Source organism: Sorex fumeus, unplaced genomic scaffold (genome assembly GCF_029834395.1).
Source record: "Sorex fumeus unplaced genomic scaffold, SorFum_2.1 ptg000086l, whole genome shotgun sequence".
NCBI classification, from domain to species: Eukaryota; Metazoa; Chordata; class Mammalia; order Eulipotyphla; family Soricidae; genus Sorex; species Sorex fumeus.
The window spans coordinates 27,422,587-27,439,193 of record NW_026606143.1 but is presented as its reverse complement, the minus strand read 5'-3'; the positions used below and the strand labels follow the sequence as shown (position 1 = coordinate 27,439,193).

Here is a 16,607-nt window from a genome sequence, read left to right as displayed (position 1 = left end):
GGTATCATATAGTTCCCCTTAGCGCTGATGGATGTGTCACCCCCAACCCCCAATTGTTTTTATACATTAAAGTCACGGTCACAGGCCTCCCGTTGTTCATCAATTTGCTCCAGTGGGCCCAGTAACGTCTCCATCATGAGACTTGTTACTGTGTTTGGCATATCTCATTCTTGCTTATGTTATTTATGTCTTCATTAAAAAACGTTGATTAGCTGTGTTGAGCTCAGAACCTTGCTAGCGCTCAGCAGTGGAGCAGCAAATCTCTGCATTAAGAGTTCACAGTTCTGGGGGCAAAGCTAACAAACAGACAATTACAGTTACATGCGAAAAGATATAAATTAGATATGTGTATCTTGGAAGCTCTGGGGAGGAAGAAATGGGAAGTTTTTGCTACGCTTCAGTGAGTGCAAAACCACAGTTCTGTTGATTAAAGAGGCATACTTCATTTCTACCCCTGTCCATTTCCCTGTGTTTGTGCTGTTTTAAAGCAAGTGCCATATATTTTACTCACTGTTATTTCAGCATGTTTCTCACAGGCAAGGCATTTAAAAATAATAAAATCATCACATCTTTAATTTTAAAAAGTACTTCGTGTTGAACTCAATTGGAAGGGTGAGTAATGACTAAAATGTTCAGTCGGTGGCTGAGGAAGGGGACAGCAGTGTGTCATAGGGAAGAAGGGAAAGATCTTCACTTGAAATTAGGTTCTAGCAGTAATTTGGAGGAAACTCCCTCATGCCATATTTATGATATAAGTAGAATTTGGATTAAGTTGTGGTTGAAGAAGAGGGAAGTTCGAAACACTCTCTCTGGTGTTTGACCGGTGCGGCCAAGCAGAGAAGCACATTTGGACATGCTGGATGTCTTTCTGCAGGTATTTCTAAAATGTGAGAAGTCTTGTTTACTGAACCAAGGATATTTTAGAGATTTATGTTGAACGAGCGTAAAGCTTGTTTCTGATAACATTTAAACAGGGTTTTTTTTTAACTCCATCTAACATTTTTCTTTACACTGAAAAATTTTTTTAATATAAAATTATCTGAAATTAGAGTTTTCTGTATGTAGGACTGGAGAGATAGTGCAGCGGTTAAGGTTCTTGCCTTGCCTGCTGGTTTGAATCCCTGCATAGGTTTCCCTTGAGCCCAGAGCCAAGAGTGTACTGCTAGTTGTGACCCAATAATGTTCTGGATGTTAGTTTATACCCAGGAAAAAACTCCCAGATAAGTTAAAGCTGTTGTAATCTTTTACCTTGTACCACCACAATAACATTGGGTAAAAGGTCTCTCTACAAAACCTTCCAAGCAATCGGAGCTTTGCATTGGCCTTGTGGCTAGTATTTGTTGGTTCTCTGCTTGAGACTTTGAATCCTCTCGCAACTTGCCCTTTGAAAAGGTCTGTATTTACCTTGTGAGATGGTTGGGGGTTTGGACGACAAGAGTGAGGAAGAGAAAAAACTTGCTTCTCCGTTTAGGATTTTACAGATGCAGTGTCTGAAAACAGCGCCTGTGCTTCCTCGGCCAGCCTTCTATTTCACGCTCCCCCTGCTCTTCACTGCCTGCGTGAATTTGCTCTAGTTACCTACTTCAGTTTGACTTTAATTTCCCTATTTTGAAATAGCAGTAATGAGGTAGCAGCAGGGCAGACACCCTACCCGCTGAACTTGCCTGCCCTGGCTTGCCTTTTTATTCATTTGGGGGGTGGGGGGCACACATATTGGTGCTCAAGGCCATAGGGAGTGCTGGGGATCAAACCTGGGTCGGCCATGTGCGAGGCAAGCACCCTACCTGCTGTGCTATCTCTCAGGCCCCATCATTTTTAAAAGTACTCATTTCCTCTTCCCTCCGTTGCCATAATGGTGATGCCTGGAGGAGCCTTCACAGCTTGGGTTTGGTCAGCCTTGTTCACAGTTAGCCATGTTTGCAGCAAGGTGCACACTTGAGGTGACGTTACCTGGAAGGCACACTCATGTCGCTTGTTGGGCCTTCTTAGTTGTGCGCATCAGAGGTGGCTCACTTCAGGTGCAGAGCTCCCACATACCTGGCTCTGTGCCAGACTTCACTGAGGCTGCCAGACGCAGAAGGGTTCTGGACCATGCTCAGCTCATTATGGGAAGAACCTCATGAGGATCAGACTCATGGCCTCACACTTTGCAGGGCAGGTGTTTCAGCCACTGAGCCATATTCTAGGCCCTCTTGTGCTTTAAAATTGTGATTAAAATACACTCAAAATTATATTGACTTTGTGGGACAGGTGCCACACTAGTTGGCGCTCGGGCCTTATTTCTGGCTCTGTGTCTGGGGGGGTCACTCCTGGTGATATTAAGGGGACCATATGTAGTGTCAGGGTCCAGATGATGTCAGCTGTACTTGAGGCAAACACAGCCCCTGTATACTCTCTCTCCCCTACCTTAAGCTTTTTAAAGTACAGAACAGTTCAATGTCATTAGGAACTGTACAGTTAATCACCACTCGTGAAAGATCAGTTAACAAAACAGGAAAGAGGCTTTCTCTAGTGGAGATTGTATTTTAGCAGAGGTATACAGACATAAACGAGTGATTCAGAATAAGTGGTATGTCCTTGCGGAGAAAGAAGAGAGTTTAAAGAGTATTTTGTATTACAAGTGTGGTCAGGGTTTGCTGAGAACATAACATTTGAGCAAAAATTTAATTTTGAGGTATCTGAGAGACATTAGAGACATCTATAAGTAAGTTTGGGAGACCAGATGGGCAGATGTGAATTTTGGAGTTACGGGCATAAGATGAAATTTAAGCTGTAAGAAAGTGAGAGCAGGGGCCGCAGCCATATATAACGGAAACGGCGCTTGCCTTGGACGCAGCTGACGGCACCACCATGGTCCCGTGAATGCTGCCTCGACTGAGGCACCATGGTCCCGTGAATGCTGCCTCGACTGATCCCTGAGCACAGCTGGCCTTGGCCCCAAACAAACAAAAGTGCTATCAGCAAAGGAATTATTGTAGATAACCTGAGACCTGCATTAGGTGACAAAGGATGTTCCTACAATGGACTGAGGCTCTAGTGTTGAGGGAGAAGGAACCCAGAGCTTAGGGAAGAGGAGAGTGCTGCTGAGACAAGCCAAGTGAATGAGAATCTGTGACCTGGAGGAATAGTTAGTACCAGAGAAGTCTTGGGCCTAATTCAGGTGGGATAGAGCATATGGGATAGAGGTGATGGTAGAAAATGAACCAAGAATTTGGGTTTGATTTAAGCAGGGTGGAAAAAATAGCTTGTTTGTATGCTGATGAAAGTAGTCCAGAGGGGAACAGGCAGGGGAAGGCTCTAGCTAGGAACACAGATAGTTTGTGGCACCAGGCCAGATTTAGTGGCTTGGTGGATGTGGAAAGTTCATGGATCCTTTTTTTCTGATGGTTGTTTAGTGGTATTCTCAGGGATGGCTTCAGTTGGGGGATGGAATTTTATAAAGGTCCACTTCAAATGTATGCTCTTGAGAGCTCTTGAGTTCTGAGTGAGACCGAACATGTGTGTGTGTACATGTGCTTAACCAGATTTTGCTGCCCAGCACAAATTGAGTATAGCCAGGTCTGTATGGTAAAATGAAAAGAGGGTTGGGTTTAGGGCAAAAGGATAGATTGGGGAACAAAGAAAGGATTGGAGTCAGCTATGCAATTAAAGTTGTTTTGCTTAGTACAAATAAATTCTAGTGCAATAATTCTTGTTTAAAGGCAGTATGTTACAATATCTTTTTCTCTCTTCCTTTTTTTTTTTGTTTTGTTTTGTTTTGTTTTGTTTTTGGGCAATACCTGGTGATGCTCAGGGCTTGCTCCTGGTTCTCCACTCAGAGATCACTCCTGTACAGGCTTAGGATCAAACCCAGGTCGGCCGTGTGCAAGATGAATGCCCTACTTATTGTACTACCATTCTGGCCCCACAATACACTATTTTCATTAGAAATTATTCATTGTTTTTATGACTACATATAAAGAATATCAGAATAACATTCTGTATATTCTCTTTGCTGTTTCCACGTCCAGTGGTACTCAAGGGGCTATTCCTGGCTCTGTGCTCAGGGATAACTCCTGGAGCATATGCAGTGCGAGCTAGGGATGGAGTGAGGGTCAGCTGAAAGTCCTGCAAGCGCCTTAACCCTGTGCTCTCTCCTGACCTGGGATGGGATTTGGAGCACCTTTTAACTTCCATTTTAAAACTTGCTTAAATAGTCGTATGTTACTAATACAGGTTTTTTTTTTTTTTAAACAAAGTTGAGGGTACATAAAATGGAAATAAAATCATTTTAAGTTCAGGGCACATGGAGAAGGTTCCCTAGGGGATTGAAGGGTGGTGAAAGAAAAGGAAGACTGAGGCTGAAGGCATTTTGGGTAGGCAGAGGTCAGTTGCTGCACCACAGTTTATATTCTAATTGGTCAAAAATTCTGTGCTATGGAATAAGGTTATTTGATCTTTGTTTTAGGAAAGGCTAAGGACAGTTTTGGAGAGTTTGGGGACTTGGGAGAGAGAGATCAAATGATAAAGAGTATTTGTGATATTAATTTAGACAAAATGCAGTTGAGCTTCAAATCTAATACCACATAATTTCTCTATCTTGGCATAAATGATAATGAATTTTATCTAGAATTCTAAAGAGGTGAGAATAAAAAAAAGTTTTATTACTTGTTTCATAGGGTTGTCATGAGAAGTAAAATGTACAGTTTAAGGGCCTGGCATCATGCTTGGCATATGATATACAACCAATAAATGTTTTTTGTTATTATAATCTTGTGACTGCTATCATTGCTTATAATAAGATTTCCATGACATGTTCTCTATTTCCTGGCAGTGCTAGGTGACCAGACAGTGCTGGAGATCAAACCTGGGTCTCCTGTGTGGAAAGTGTGTTCTCCAGCCCCGTGAGCTCGCTCCCTGGCACCATCTCCTCTGTTTTGCTGATTTTTAGATAGATGGGAGAGGGGGCAGGTTCGGGTTACACCTGATGATGCTTAGGGATCACTGCTTGGCTGTGCTTTGGGGACCAAATGGGATACTGGGGGTTGAACCGGGTCAGCCACATGCAAGACACTTGCCCTACTCACTGTACTACTTCTCCAGCCCCTAGATCAATACTCTCTTTTGGGGGACTTTGGATCACACCCACCAAAAGTCAGGGGTTCCTCCTGGCTCTGCACTCAGGAATCACTCCTGGCTGTGCTCGGGGGGACCTTATGGGATAGTGGGGATCCAACCCAGGTCAGCTGTTTGCAAGTTAAACCCCCTGTGTGCCCTCTATACTCTCACTCCAGCCCCTAGATCAACATTCCTTAACAGTTTACTTGAAGTGTTATATTTCCCTGCCCCAGTACTTTTTCTTTCCCAGAAGTGACTGGGTTTTCTGTAATGAATTGTATTTCCGTTTCCATGCTGTTTATTAGTATTGCAGATAAACATCCCCTAATTTTCGGTTTTCCTGAGGATTTTACTGATGTTCTGTACACCTCTGTTTTGCTACAATATTTATTGCTTTACTAATGAGGTTATTGGTAACTTATAGTCTTAACCTTTTTAGTCGAAGTTTTGGCCTGGGGGCCATATCTAGAGGCTCTCAGAGGTCACTCTCAGTGGTGCTTGGGAGCTACTCTATGGTCCTGGGGTCTACCCAAGCCTCCTCTTGCAGAGCATGCACTCCAGCCCTTTGAGCCATCTCTCGGGACCCAAAGTTAACCCTTTTTTTTTGAAGATAGAGGCTGCAGAGATAGTTTACATGGCTGGATTGCATGCACACCTTGCTCTTCATTATGCCCAGTGCTGCTTGCCCCCTTTCTCTTCCCCTAGCCCAGTACCACAGGGTGTAGTCCTAGTGGCCTCAGAGCAATGCCACCACCACACTGCAGGACCCAAGCAGCTAATCACCAGACCTAGCACCACCAGCTGAGTATCTCTGGGATTAATTTACCCCTGGTCTTTGGGGAGCCCCTCCCCCCCAAAGAGGAATATTAAGGCTTGGTTTCTAAAATAGACTCCCACCTTTCACTGACTTGGAACAAATCACATAGCATCTCAGACCTTTATTTCTTTATCTGGAAAAGGTACGAATCGAATAAGAGTACGTAGAACTGCTAAGGAAATTGCAAAATGTCATATAAATGATAATTGTTATTAGAAGTAATCTTAATTTCCAGAAATTATGCTCTTCTATTTTGGAGAAGCCTTATTCTAAAATTCTAGTTCTTCATTACTGCATTAGAAGGCACTTACACAGAAATCATAGTATGATGACTCAGTTTTATCAAAGCCTTCTTTGTCTGTTTTAGAAACTCATTTTTAATGGTAGCTTTAAAAAAATCCGTGAAATTTTGAGTTTCTTAACAGGACTATCAAAGTTTCTTTTTCTTTTTTTTAAACAAATTGCTTTTGCAATAATTTGTATTCAGAATAACTTCTGAGGTTGAGTTAGTGGAGCACAAATTCTCAAGGTGAAAATCTTAAATTGAACTCTCTTTTACCTAATAAGGAATGGCTTTTTTTGGTTCATGTAAGTGTACGTATTTGAAATGTGCTTTCATGCACATTTATGAATACATACTGCAAGTTTTTTATTCCAAGTTATAGCTAAATATATGACATTTTGTAAGATCCCAAACCATTAGATATTTTAGTCATCAAAGGTTTTTATCTTTTGTTTACCCACTAATATATGCCCCAAAAGGTAGTCTGAACTTGTTCTTTGTTAACACAAGGACATTTGCTTTTCCAGTATCTGTTAGAAACAATTTTGACAAACTTGCCAAAAGAGGCCAAGTTTTATCAACAATATCAGGCTGTTCGGAGATGAGTTCTTTAAAGATGTAACAGAGTTTTCCAGGACTCTCCTGCCAATTTTGGGTGATCTTTAAGATACCTTAGTTAAAATTACAAAATCACAAATTCAGAAAATAACATTGGTTCAATCAGCTTGGTGTATTATAAAAATATTTAGCTTTGAAAGAGTAGTGAGCACACATTAGGCCAGGAAAAAGGCATAGTAACGAGTCTCTACCACTTGCCTCGCGACACACCATAGTGAAGTACTTCAATTTAATGATCAAACTTTGGGGAACCTGTTTGATTTTTTTTTTTTAATCTACAAAGAGTTTAACCAACTTGTCTCTCTTAGCATTTGACTTGCCATCCTTGTCCTGGATTGGCTAATTTTTTTTTCTAGTTCCTCAAGCTCTTTCTAGCCAGTTTACCATCTCCCACTGGTCACCAGAACCCTTGCCCTGCTTCATATTCCCAGTTAAAGTCCTCAGCCATGCACATCTCCAACTTCCTGCATTACAACCTTCCTCCCTTCCATAAACATAATATAGCTGCTTCCTTCTCTCCCCTCTCAGGCCTCAGCAGGCTAGCGTGTTTCTCTTCTTGGTTAAGGAAGATGCTTTTTTACCTCTGAGCCTAATTTCATCCCTTCTCCCCATTCCTTAAAGAACTTCAGGAATTTGTCCTCTGACTTTAGCCTCACTTTCTTTCCTATTTTCTCTAAGAGCTGAAATGTACAGAAAAGTCCTTAATTCTGCAGTGCATACTCATTCGTGCTTCTCTGTTTTACATTTTTACACTTCTTAAATTCAGACCTTCCATTGAATCCCCAACCCACTTTGATCTGACACCGTGCGATCTTTACTTACACAGCTTTTCGCCAGGAACTTCAGCAGCTTCCTGATAACTAGTCACTGAAGACATTCCTCCTTGACTTGCATGAGGGCCACATTTTTGCCATGGGCCTTACTAAGAATTCTTAGAATTTTTAACTCTCAGGTTTTTTTGTGAACTCTTTTTAAGTTATGACATCCCCGAGGATGTCCTCGGCCCACTCTTCTCACCCTGCAGGTTCTTCCTGATGATCTGAGGGTTGCGTTAACTCACAGCTGAAGAGTCTCAAAGTTTTCACACGTAAATGTCCAGCAGTTGAATTCCCATGTCAGTGATTCATTATATTATTGGTTCATCCATATTTTGAGTGTCTATCATTTCCAGGCCTTCATTTAAAAAAGACTAATGAAAACACAGGCTCTGCTCTGTTAGTGGGAACGATGGAAGGGTAAAACCCAGATAATGACATTACAATGGATTGTATTGTTCGAGAGAAACAAGCAAAAGGTTCTGAAGGCACAAAATGATAGAAACAGGCACCAACTCCGAGGACTTTAGGATTGCTGCCCCATGGAACTTAACACACATCCTTTTTCTCATTTATCTTAGTATCCTTTCCCTGTAGCTCAATGACCTAAGTGAATCAGAGACCCCTTTGTCATGTTCAGTTTTTAGCTGGGCACCAGTTTCTCCTCATTTTAGTCCAAAGATAAAACTCAAGTTGCCACTTGCCCATTTGTGTTACCTCTGTCCTGATTTGAAGTATGATTATCCGTCACCTGTATTATTTACTCATAAGTAGTCCTGCTTTTGTCTTGGTTCCTTTGAATTCATCTTTCTCAGGGCCAACAGAATGGTATAGCAAAATGATGCTCTGACCTTGTTACAACCCTGTTTAAAAGGTTCTGCTGTGTCTGGTCAGACTTCCTGGGAGACAGCGCTAACTCTACATCTATATCAGTACACAAGCCTGAATCTGTACAGCTGCTGTGCTGGGACCTGGGCATTTTTACGTTCTGGCGCCTAAACAGGTTGAGAACCATCGGCATCCTAGAATTAAGTCTGAGCCCCTTGCCTTTGTGCACTAGACCCTCCATGATGTGGCTTTTGCTTAGCAGTTGGCCACATTCCTGTCTACTTGTCTAGGTAGAATCATCTTATAAATCAATGTAGAGCTTACATTAACTAAAAGTACGTAAATAACTGCTATTAATATTTGTAATACGTATCTTGTCTCTTCAGTGGATGATGCTGGCAAAATAGAACATGACGGTTCTTCTGAAATGACCATGGATACTGAGTCAGAAATTGATCCTTGTAAAGTAGATGGCACTTGTCCTGAAGTCATTAAGGTGTACATTTTTAAAGCTGACCCCGGAGAGGATGACTTAGGTAAGAGAAAACCTTCAGCCTATTATATATCCTGATCTAAATGCTTTAACCCTGATTACTTTGGGGGTGTTTCCATTGAGAACATTTGAAATCTTTTCTGATGATGTATTAATTAGTTGGGGGTGTTGGGGGTGATCAGGCCTGGGTGTCAGGTGTGCAAAGCTGTGCTGCTGATTCACGTTCGCAGTCTGAGGATACTTCTAAGCAAAGATTCTGATGTAGCAATAGAAAAGTATGTAAAATGTAAAGATGAAATAGATGGAAGTGAAATTTTCATACACATTCTTGGAGCTGTCATCTTTCCTTGTAGGTGGCACCGTAGACATCGTGGAGAGTGAACCCGAGAATGATCATGGAGTTGAGTTACTTGATCAGAATAGCAGTATTCGTGTGCCGAGAGAAAAAATGGTTTATATGACTGTCAACGACTCTCAGCAAGAAGATGAAGATTTAAGTAAGTAGGTGGCCTTTTTGTGGGAGAAAATTGTCTGTTCCAGTAGCTTTTTTTTCCGAAATGGCCAATGCTTGAAAGAACCAGGTAGTGTTATTGTGGAGATATCTTCATTAGTTTTTGTTTCGGGGGCCACACTGGATGATACTCAGTGCTTCCTCCTAGTTTTGCTCAGGGGTCACTTTTGGCAGTACAGGGGGACCATATGCAGTGCTGGATTGTACTTGGCTACGGTTGGCCAAGTTCAGTGCTGTGGCTCCTGTATTACCTCTCTGGCCCCATTGTAGAGATTATTATGCTGCCATATTCTAAAGGAAACATTAATGACTCTGTATACTTAGGATACTGTATTAAAAACAAATGACGAGAAAGCCGACAAGTGACTCCTTTGTTCAATAAATTTATTGGCTGCTTGCTATGTAAACACTGTTCTGTTTATATAATCTGAACCTTTTCTTCTAATGACCTATTACATGAATTCAAATGAAGTATATTTCCTTTGATCTCTGTAAATCTGGTCTCAAAGACGGGTATGATTTCCTACTTAGATGTTGCCGAAATCGCAGATGAAGTTTATATGGAAGTGATCGTAGGTGAGGAGGATGCAGCTGCAGCAGCGGCGGCGGCTGCTGCACACGAGCAGCAAATAGATGACAATGAAATCAAAACCTTCATGCCCATAGCGTGGGCAGCAGCTTACGGTAAGTCACCTAGCCGCTCTCTGGGCTGATTGGTTCTTGGACGTAACATTAGTTTATGATTGAAAAGTGATTTCTGTGGTCTTAAATTTCAGAAGTCTGAAACATTGGTACTTTACAAGTGTTGCTTGATTCAAACAACAGTAGCTTATAAAGTTTACTTTTTGCATGTAATTTCGACTGGAATTTTCTTTATGTATGTATATTACTTAGAAGGAAGTAATACAAGAAGTATGCAGACTTTTGAGCCGAAAAGTTGTGTTTTATGTTATTTTTAAATTGAGGTTTTGATCTACACTAGTGTTGATATTTTAGGCATACAGTGCTGATTGTACCACACCCACCACCATCAAACTAAGATTTTATTTGTATTATTTATGGCCCATGGCTTTACAGTTTGGGGAGATAGCAAGGTAGTTTGAGGGGCAAGATGTTGACATGTGTTTTTTAGATTTGGAAGCTAGGCGTTTCTTCCTCTCTATATGCGCTCATAAAACCCATTACCTTAAAATGGGGAATTTCTCTCATTCATGAGTATCATGGCTTACTTTTTGTTGTTGTAGTTAATAAAGAATCCCTAATTCTTTATAATTTATAATACTGTACAATTTTGTTTTTTAATGCACACTGTTAGGTAATAATTCTGATGGAATTGAAAACCGGAATGGCACTGCAAGTGCCCTCTTGCACATAGATGAGTCTGCTGGGCTTGGCAGACTGGCTAAACAAAAACCAAAGAAAAGGAGAAGACCTGATTCCAGGCAGTACCAAACAGGTGAGGGCACACGAGTTCCACAGCGCAGCGTGCTTTGCGAGCTCTCCTATGAAACGCTAGCGTATATCCACAGAGGTGTTGTAATGGCATTTAGCTGCTAGACCACATGTAGATTTTGTGTATTTAATTTAAAAGCATGATTTCAAGAACTCAGTGATATTCATGAATGATGTCCTTGGGTGAAAAAGAACCAGGATGGATCAAACGTGGATTAAAAAATGTTTAAACTTGGGTGATTTTAACGTGGAAATTAAAAAAAAATCCCTTCAATTGTTGCCAATATTAATGCTTTGAAAACCTAAATTAATATATTCATCAGTGGTAGAGCACATGCTTTGTATGTTTGAGGTCCTGGGTTATATCCCTGGCACCATCCAAAGAGAAATGAATTTGTCAGCATAAAGCAGTAGGACAAGTGCTTCAGTTCATGTGACATATTCCTGCGTATTCTTGTATAAAAATTTGCATATTGAAGCTTCTGTGGCTATATCTAAACTTAAAATTAGCAGAAATTTTGATAATGCAATTTTATTTTTCATAATTTTCCTCCAGTTTCTAAATTGCTATAACTTCAGTAGCTAGATGATAACAGTTACATATTTACCTACTTTTTTTAACTGTAGGGGGTAAGGTTGTCATACTAAGCAAAGTTTCCAGGGTAGGTTCTCTTTATGATGAGATTTCTCCGTTTATGTTGAAGAGTGGCTAGAAGATGGGGCTAGAGAGATAGTAGAGTGGTAGGATGTTTGCCTTGCATGAGGCCGACCTGGGTTCTATTGGTGGTACCACATGTTGTCCCCAGAGCCCATCAGGAGTGATCCCTGAGTATAGAGCAAGGTATAATCCCTGAGCATAGCCAGGTTTGGCCCCCAAAAAGAAAAGTGGTAAGAAGAATATTAAAGAGCAAATAGCCTAACTTAGGAGTATCTGCCTTTAAATGTTCAGCAGGCACACTTTAAATTCTTAAAGAAACCCAAGCAGAACTTGACCGCTCATGCTCCTTTCTTTCTCTTTCTTAGCAATAATTATTGGCCCTGATGGACATCCCTTGACTGTCTATCCTTGTATGATTTGTGGGAAAAAGTTTAAGTCGAGAGGTTTTCTGAAGAGGCACATGAAAAACCATCCTGAACACCTTACTAAGAAGAAGTACCGCTGTACTGACTGCGATTACACTACCAACAAGAAGATCAGTTTACATAACCATCTGGAGAGCCACAAGCTAACCAGCAAGGCAGAGAAGGCTATTGAATGCGATGAGTGTGGGAAGCATTTCTCTCATGCTGGGGCTTTGTTTACTCACAAAATGGTGCATAAGGAAAAAGGATCCAACAAAATGCACAAGTGTAAATTCTGTGACTATGAAACAGCCGAACAAGGGTTACTGAATCGCCACCTTTTGGCAGTCCACAGCAAGAACTTTCCTCATATTTGTGTGGAATGCGGTAAAGGTTTTCGTCACCCATCAGAGCTCAAAAAGCACATGCGAATCCATACTGGGGAGAAGCCGTACCAATGCCAGTACTGCGAATACAGATCTGCAGACTCTTCTAACTTGAAAACGCATGTAAAAACTAAGCATAGTAAAGAGATGCCATTCAAGTGTGACATTTGTCTTCTGACTTTCTCAGATACCAAAGAGGTGCAGCAACATGCTCTTATCCACCAAGAAAGCAAAACACATCAGTGTTTGCACTGCGACCACAAGAGTTCGAACTCAAGTGATTTGAAACGACATATAATTTCAGTTCACACCAAGGACTACCCTCATAAGTGTGACATGTGTGATAAAGGCTTTCACAGGCCTTCAGAACTCAAGAAACACGTGGCTGCCCACAAGGGTAAAAAAATGCATCAGTGTAGACATTGTGACTTCAAGATTGCAGATCCTTTTGTTCTAAGTCGCCATATTCTGTCTGTTCACACAAAGGATCTGCCGTTTAGGTGTAAGAGATGCCGAAAGGGGTTTAGGCAACAGAATGAGCTTAAAAAGCATATGAAAACACACAGTGGTAGAAAAGTGTACCAGTGTGAGTACTGTGAGTATAGCACTACAGATGCCTCCGGCTTTAAGCGGCACGTTATTTCCATTCATACAAAGGACTATCCTCACCGTTGTGAGTACTGCAAGAAAGGGTTCCGAAGACCATCGGAGAAGAACCAGCACATAATGCGACATCATAAAGAAGTTGGCCTGCCCTAATGCTAGACTTCTACAAACATTTGTAGAGATTGGCCTTGAAACAGAATAATTTTAAAGCCAGTCAGTCTTGTTCACAAACAATACTGTATATTGATTTATGCTGTGTACAAATAGAATTATTGCTTCTAGTTGCCTTTTTTTTTTTTACATTTTTTTTCAGTAGTGTGTTCTGAATTCTATTCAGTTTGTTTAATAAATGGGGGAAAGCAGCAACAAGTAAGTTGCTTTTAATAAAGTAATCCCTGGTTCTATATTGAATTTTTCTATCTTAGAAATTTTATATTTATTTAAATATTTACCTTGCTTACCTTGATGGTACTCTTCTAAGGCCATTTAACTTAAGGTAACTTGACATTGGTAACTTGGAAAGCATTCATGTGGCCTTGTTTATTTTTCCCATAAATTTCTCACAATAAAATTGTCAGAGACTCTACTAATATTCACAGAAGGTTTTACTATAAGAGCTAATATCCTAACATGGCAGTCATTTGCTTGTCTAGCTCAATATTTTTAGACCACATGACAATGAAGGTTTCTATTTGAGCTTTCGCGTCCTGGCTTCACTGAGTAAGGAACAGTGGCTGGGTTCGTTTTACTTTCCGTTTTGTTTAGCAGACAAAATGTACTTTTTGGGGGGATTTCTTTGAAGTATTTACATCTTTTGTCAGCATAGCAAAGTTTTAGAGAAATTTATTGAAAATTTTTGCTTGGGCCTGTTGTAATTTGATTATTCTGTATGTGCTGCTTTGTCTTGGAATGGTTGTGAGAATTAACTGAAGATTGCATTTTGGAATCTCCTAGAGGTAATTTGTGGCTCATAGAATCTTTTGCAACTTTATATATGTAAATGTACCCTGAATTATCTATATGCACATATATATATAACACATGTATCTGTGTGTATTGCTTATTTTACATATTTATACACACAACCCCAAGTAGTAGTTGTTTAAAATCTATAACGAAAGTATTAAAATTTACATTAACATGAAAGATGCAGGGATGCATGTGAGAGCATTTTATAAGTCATGCTCTTCAGAGAGACTACTCAGGTGATGAATTAGAAGGAAATTAAGGACACTAGTATTTTTAAAGAGTAAAGGTATTTTAAGTATCTTTGGTAATTGAAAAAATAGAAGTTAAGATGTTTCTAGCTAGAATGTTTTCATACAACTTCAGCTCCATGCCTTTATATTTTTCTGAAAAGTTGAGATGAGAATCCAGACAACTCCCTCTGTTCTCTCTGCAAAGTCCATGAGGGAACAACATGTGTCACCAGGTGAGGTGGACTGAGGAGGTAGCAGCTCCATGGACCAGAAATCGGGTGCTAATTCAGCAGGTTCAGCCTGATCAGTTATTTCTTGGTTACAGCCAGCAAACTTTTTAAAAAAAAATAAAAACAAAAAAACTCAGTGTTTGAGTTGGCTTTGATTAAGAAGATAAAGGTGTGTTTTAAGTGTCTGAGGGAAATCTGAGGCCTTATTTGTGGAACATCACAAAGTCTTTCACAGTTTTGTGTTTTAGAGTTGATATTTTTTAACAGGTGATTGTGAATCAGTCACACGTTCATAAAATAAACTGGGCTAATTGGAACACATTGATTTAAGTTGAATTGTGGAGAACTGAAAGTTTTGGGGTTCCCTTAACTTGGTCTGGGCACAAGAGTATCTGACATGTCGTAGGAGATTAGGACGATTCTTTCCACTTGGTAGCTACCTTGCCACTCCATTACGGTGCTCCATCCCCATTGTGCGATTTGGTTTTTATCTTGTATCTTTCTCTTTTCCATTAATACTTGTATTTAAGAGTTACAGATTAGAAATCTAAATAGTTGGCGTTTAGCAAGCCTTTGAAGTGCTCGATGAATTTATTCTAGTTCTAAATCAAATACTCTAGGCTGGTGTGAACTCCAATCTGAATGTCAGTCAAAGCCAAGGCCTGGGCCTCTCTCAGTGGGAACCCCTGATCCTCCTTGGCCCCGATAACATATTTTCTCTTTTAATTTATTACTGTATGATTCATTGCCCTCCAGTACTATTCTTGAAAGCTCTGTCTGTTTTTTTGTGAGAACTTTAAAAAATACTCCTAAATTTTTTTTCCAGAAATGTAAAAAAAACGTTAGCTAAAAGTGGACATTGATTACTTTAAATGTCCTAAATGTCCTGTAAAATTGATATAAAAGTATAAATAATTGGACATTTAAGTATATTTTTTTAAATAAACTGAAAGATAAAGAACACAACACTTTGCATACACACTTTATATTTCTCTTACATAATCTGGAATCATACACAGTTTTTTTCTTTTTAAAGCACAATATTGAAACCTTTAAAAGGTATTTAAGGGTTTGGTCAAGTAAATATGATAAAAATGTATTTGTATGTATAAAGATAAAATTGTAGTCACTGTTATGTACTGACATTAGTTACAACCTAGTTTTAATTCTTAAAACAATTTTGATTAGCAAAGCTAAAAAAAGGATATTTCAGTTAAATGTTTTAAAGAGGTACAGATTTTTACAAGGACATAATATAAGTTATTGTTCTGTAGAAATACCCTATTAAATATTGTATGTCCCACCCTCTGTATACTTTGTAAAAAAAGTAAAATACATAAAAAGAAAATCATATAGGGATGTGTGACATTATTGTAATTGTGTACTTGAGAATAACGTGCAAAAATAAAAATCAGATTATTTTCCTGTTATGAATGTTTAGTCTATTTGATACCAGTACTAAGTTAATGCTTTTTCTTAAGGAAAAAAAATGTACAGTTTTTGTAAAACCTAATAAACATCAAAAGCAGTGGATTATTTTCATTTCCCCATTTCTTAATTCCTTTTATGCAGCAGTAGTATGCAAAACGCTTGATCGCTTTAAATTTTGTGACTCAGATGCAAATACTGATAATATTTCAGCCCTGTGAATTTGCAAGTACTTTCAAAAAAGTGAAGAGGGTACTGGTGAGTTTTTTGATGAACATGCCCTTGAAATTCATTTTTAACCTTCATAAAGGATCTGTTAAATTAGCACCACTAATTCCCCGGAGAAAAATATCTAATGAATAAAGTAGTTTTTGAGAGCACTTATTTCAGTATCAATTCAGCACATTAGCCAGTTGGGATTGTTGCCATCTTCATGGCAGAAGTCCTGCCGTCCTGCCCTAGACTTACTCTTTGTGCCCAGTTTGAAGAACTTTAGTAGACACTGATATACTAAAGATTGATCGTATCACCATAAAAATGGGAAGTTAGGTAAAGGTTTCCATAAGTCCAAGAGATTTGTTTGAGTCATCTTTGATTTGTTTCCTTTGATTTAAATGAGAACCTGCTATTCTTCAACTTTGTAGGAACAAGTTGTTTCCTAATAGGTAAAACTGTAAGCAATCAAAACTTGAGGTAAGTGATCAAGAGAGCATGGTGAAATGTCAGTGTCCAGTGCCATAAACCTAAGCCAACAATGTACTGAAAAACCTAGATGCCTAACA

At 39.6% G+C, this 16,607-nt stretch overlaps 1 protein-coding gene across 2 annotated transcripts in view; it reads left to right on the top strand.

The window, feature by feature from the left end:
- The window catches only part of ZFX (zinc finger protein X-linked), a 37,413-nt gene extending 21,474 nt beyond the window's left edge, over positions 1 to 15,939 (top strand). For both annotated transcript variants that reach the window (XM_056131078.1, XM_056131079.1), the window contains exons 4-8: positions 8,845 to 8,994; positions 9,305 to 9,448; positions 9,994 to 10,146; positions 10,778 to 10,918; positions 11,938 to 15,939. In XM_056131078.1, coding sequence (XP_055987053.1) covers positions 8,845 to 8,994; positions 9,305 to 9,448; positions 9,994 to 10,146; positions 10,778 to 10,918; positions 11,938 to 13,121 — 1,772 coding nt within the window. In that variant the 3' untranslated portion in view covers positions 13,122 to 15,939. The remainder of the gene's footprint in view (positions 1 to 8,844; positions 8,995 to 9,304; positions 9,449 to 9,993; positions 10,147 to 10,777; positions 10,919 to 11,937) is intronic.
- The last annotated feature ends 668 nt before the right edge of the window (positions 15,940 to 16,607 follow it).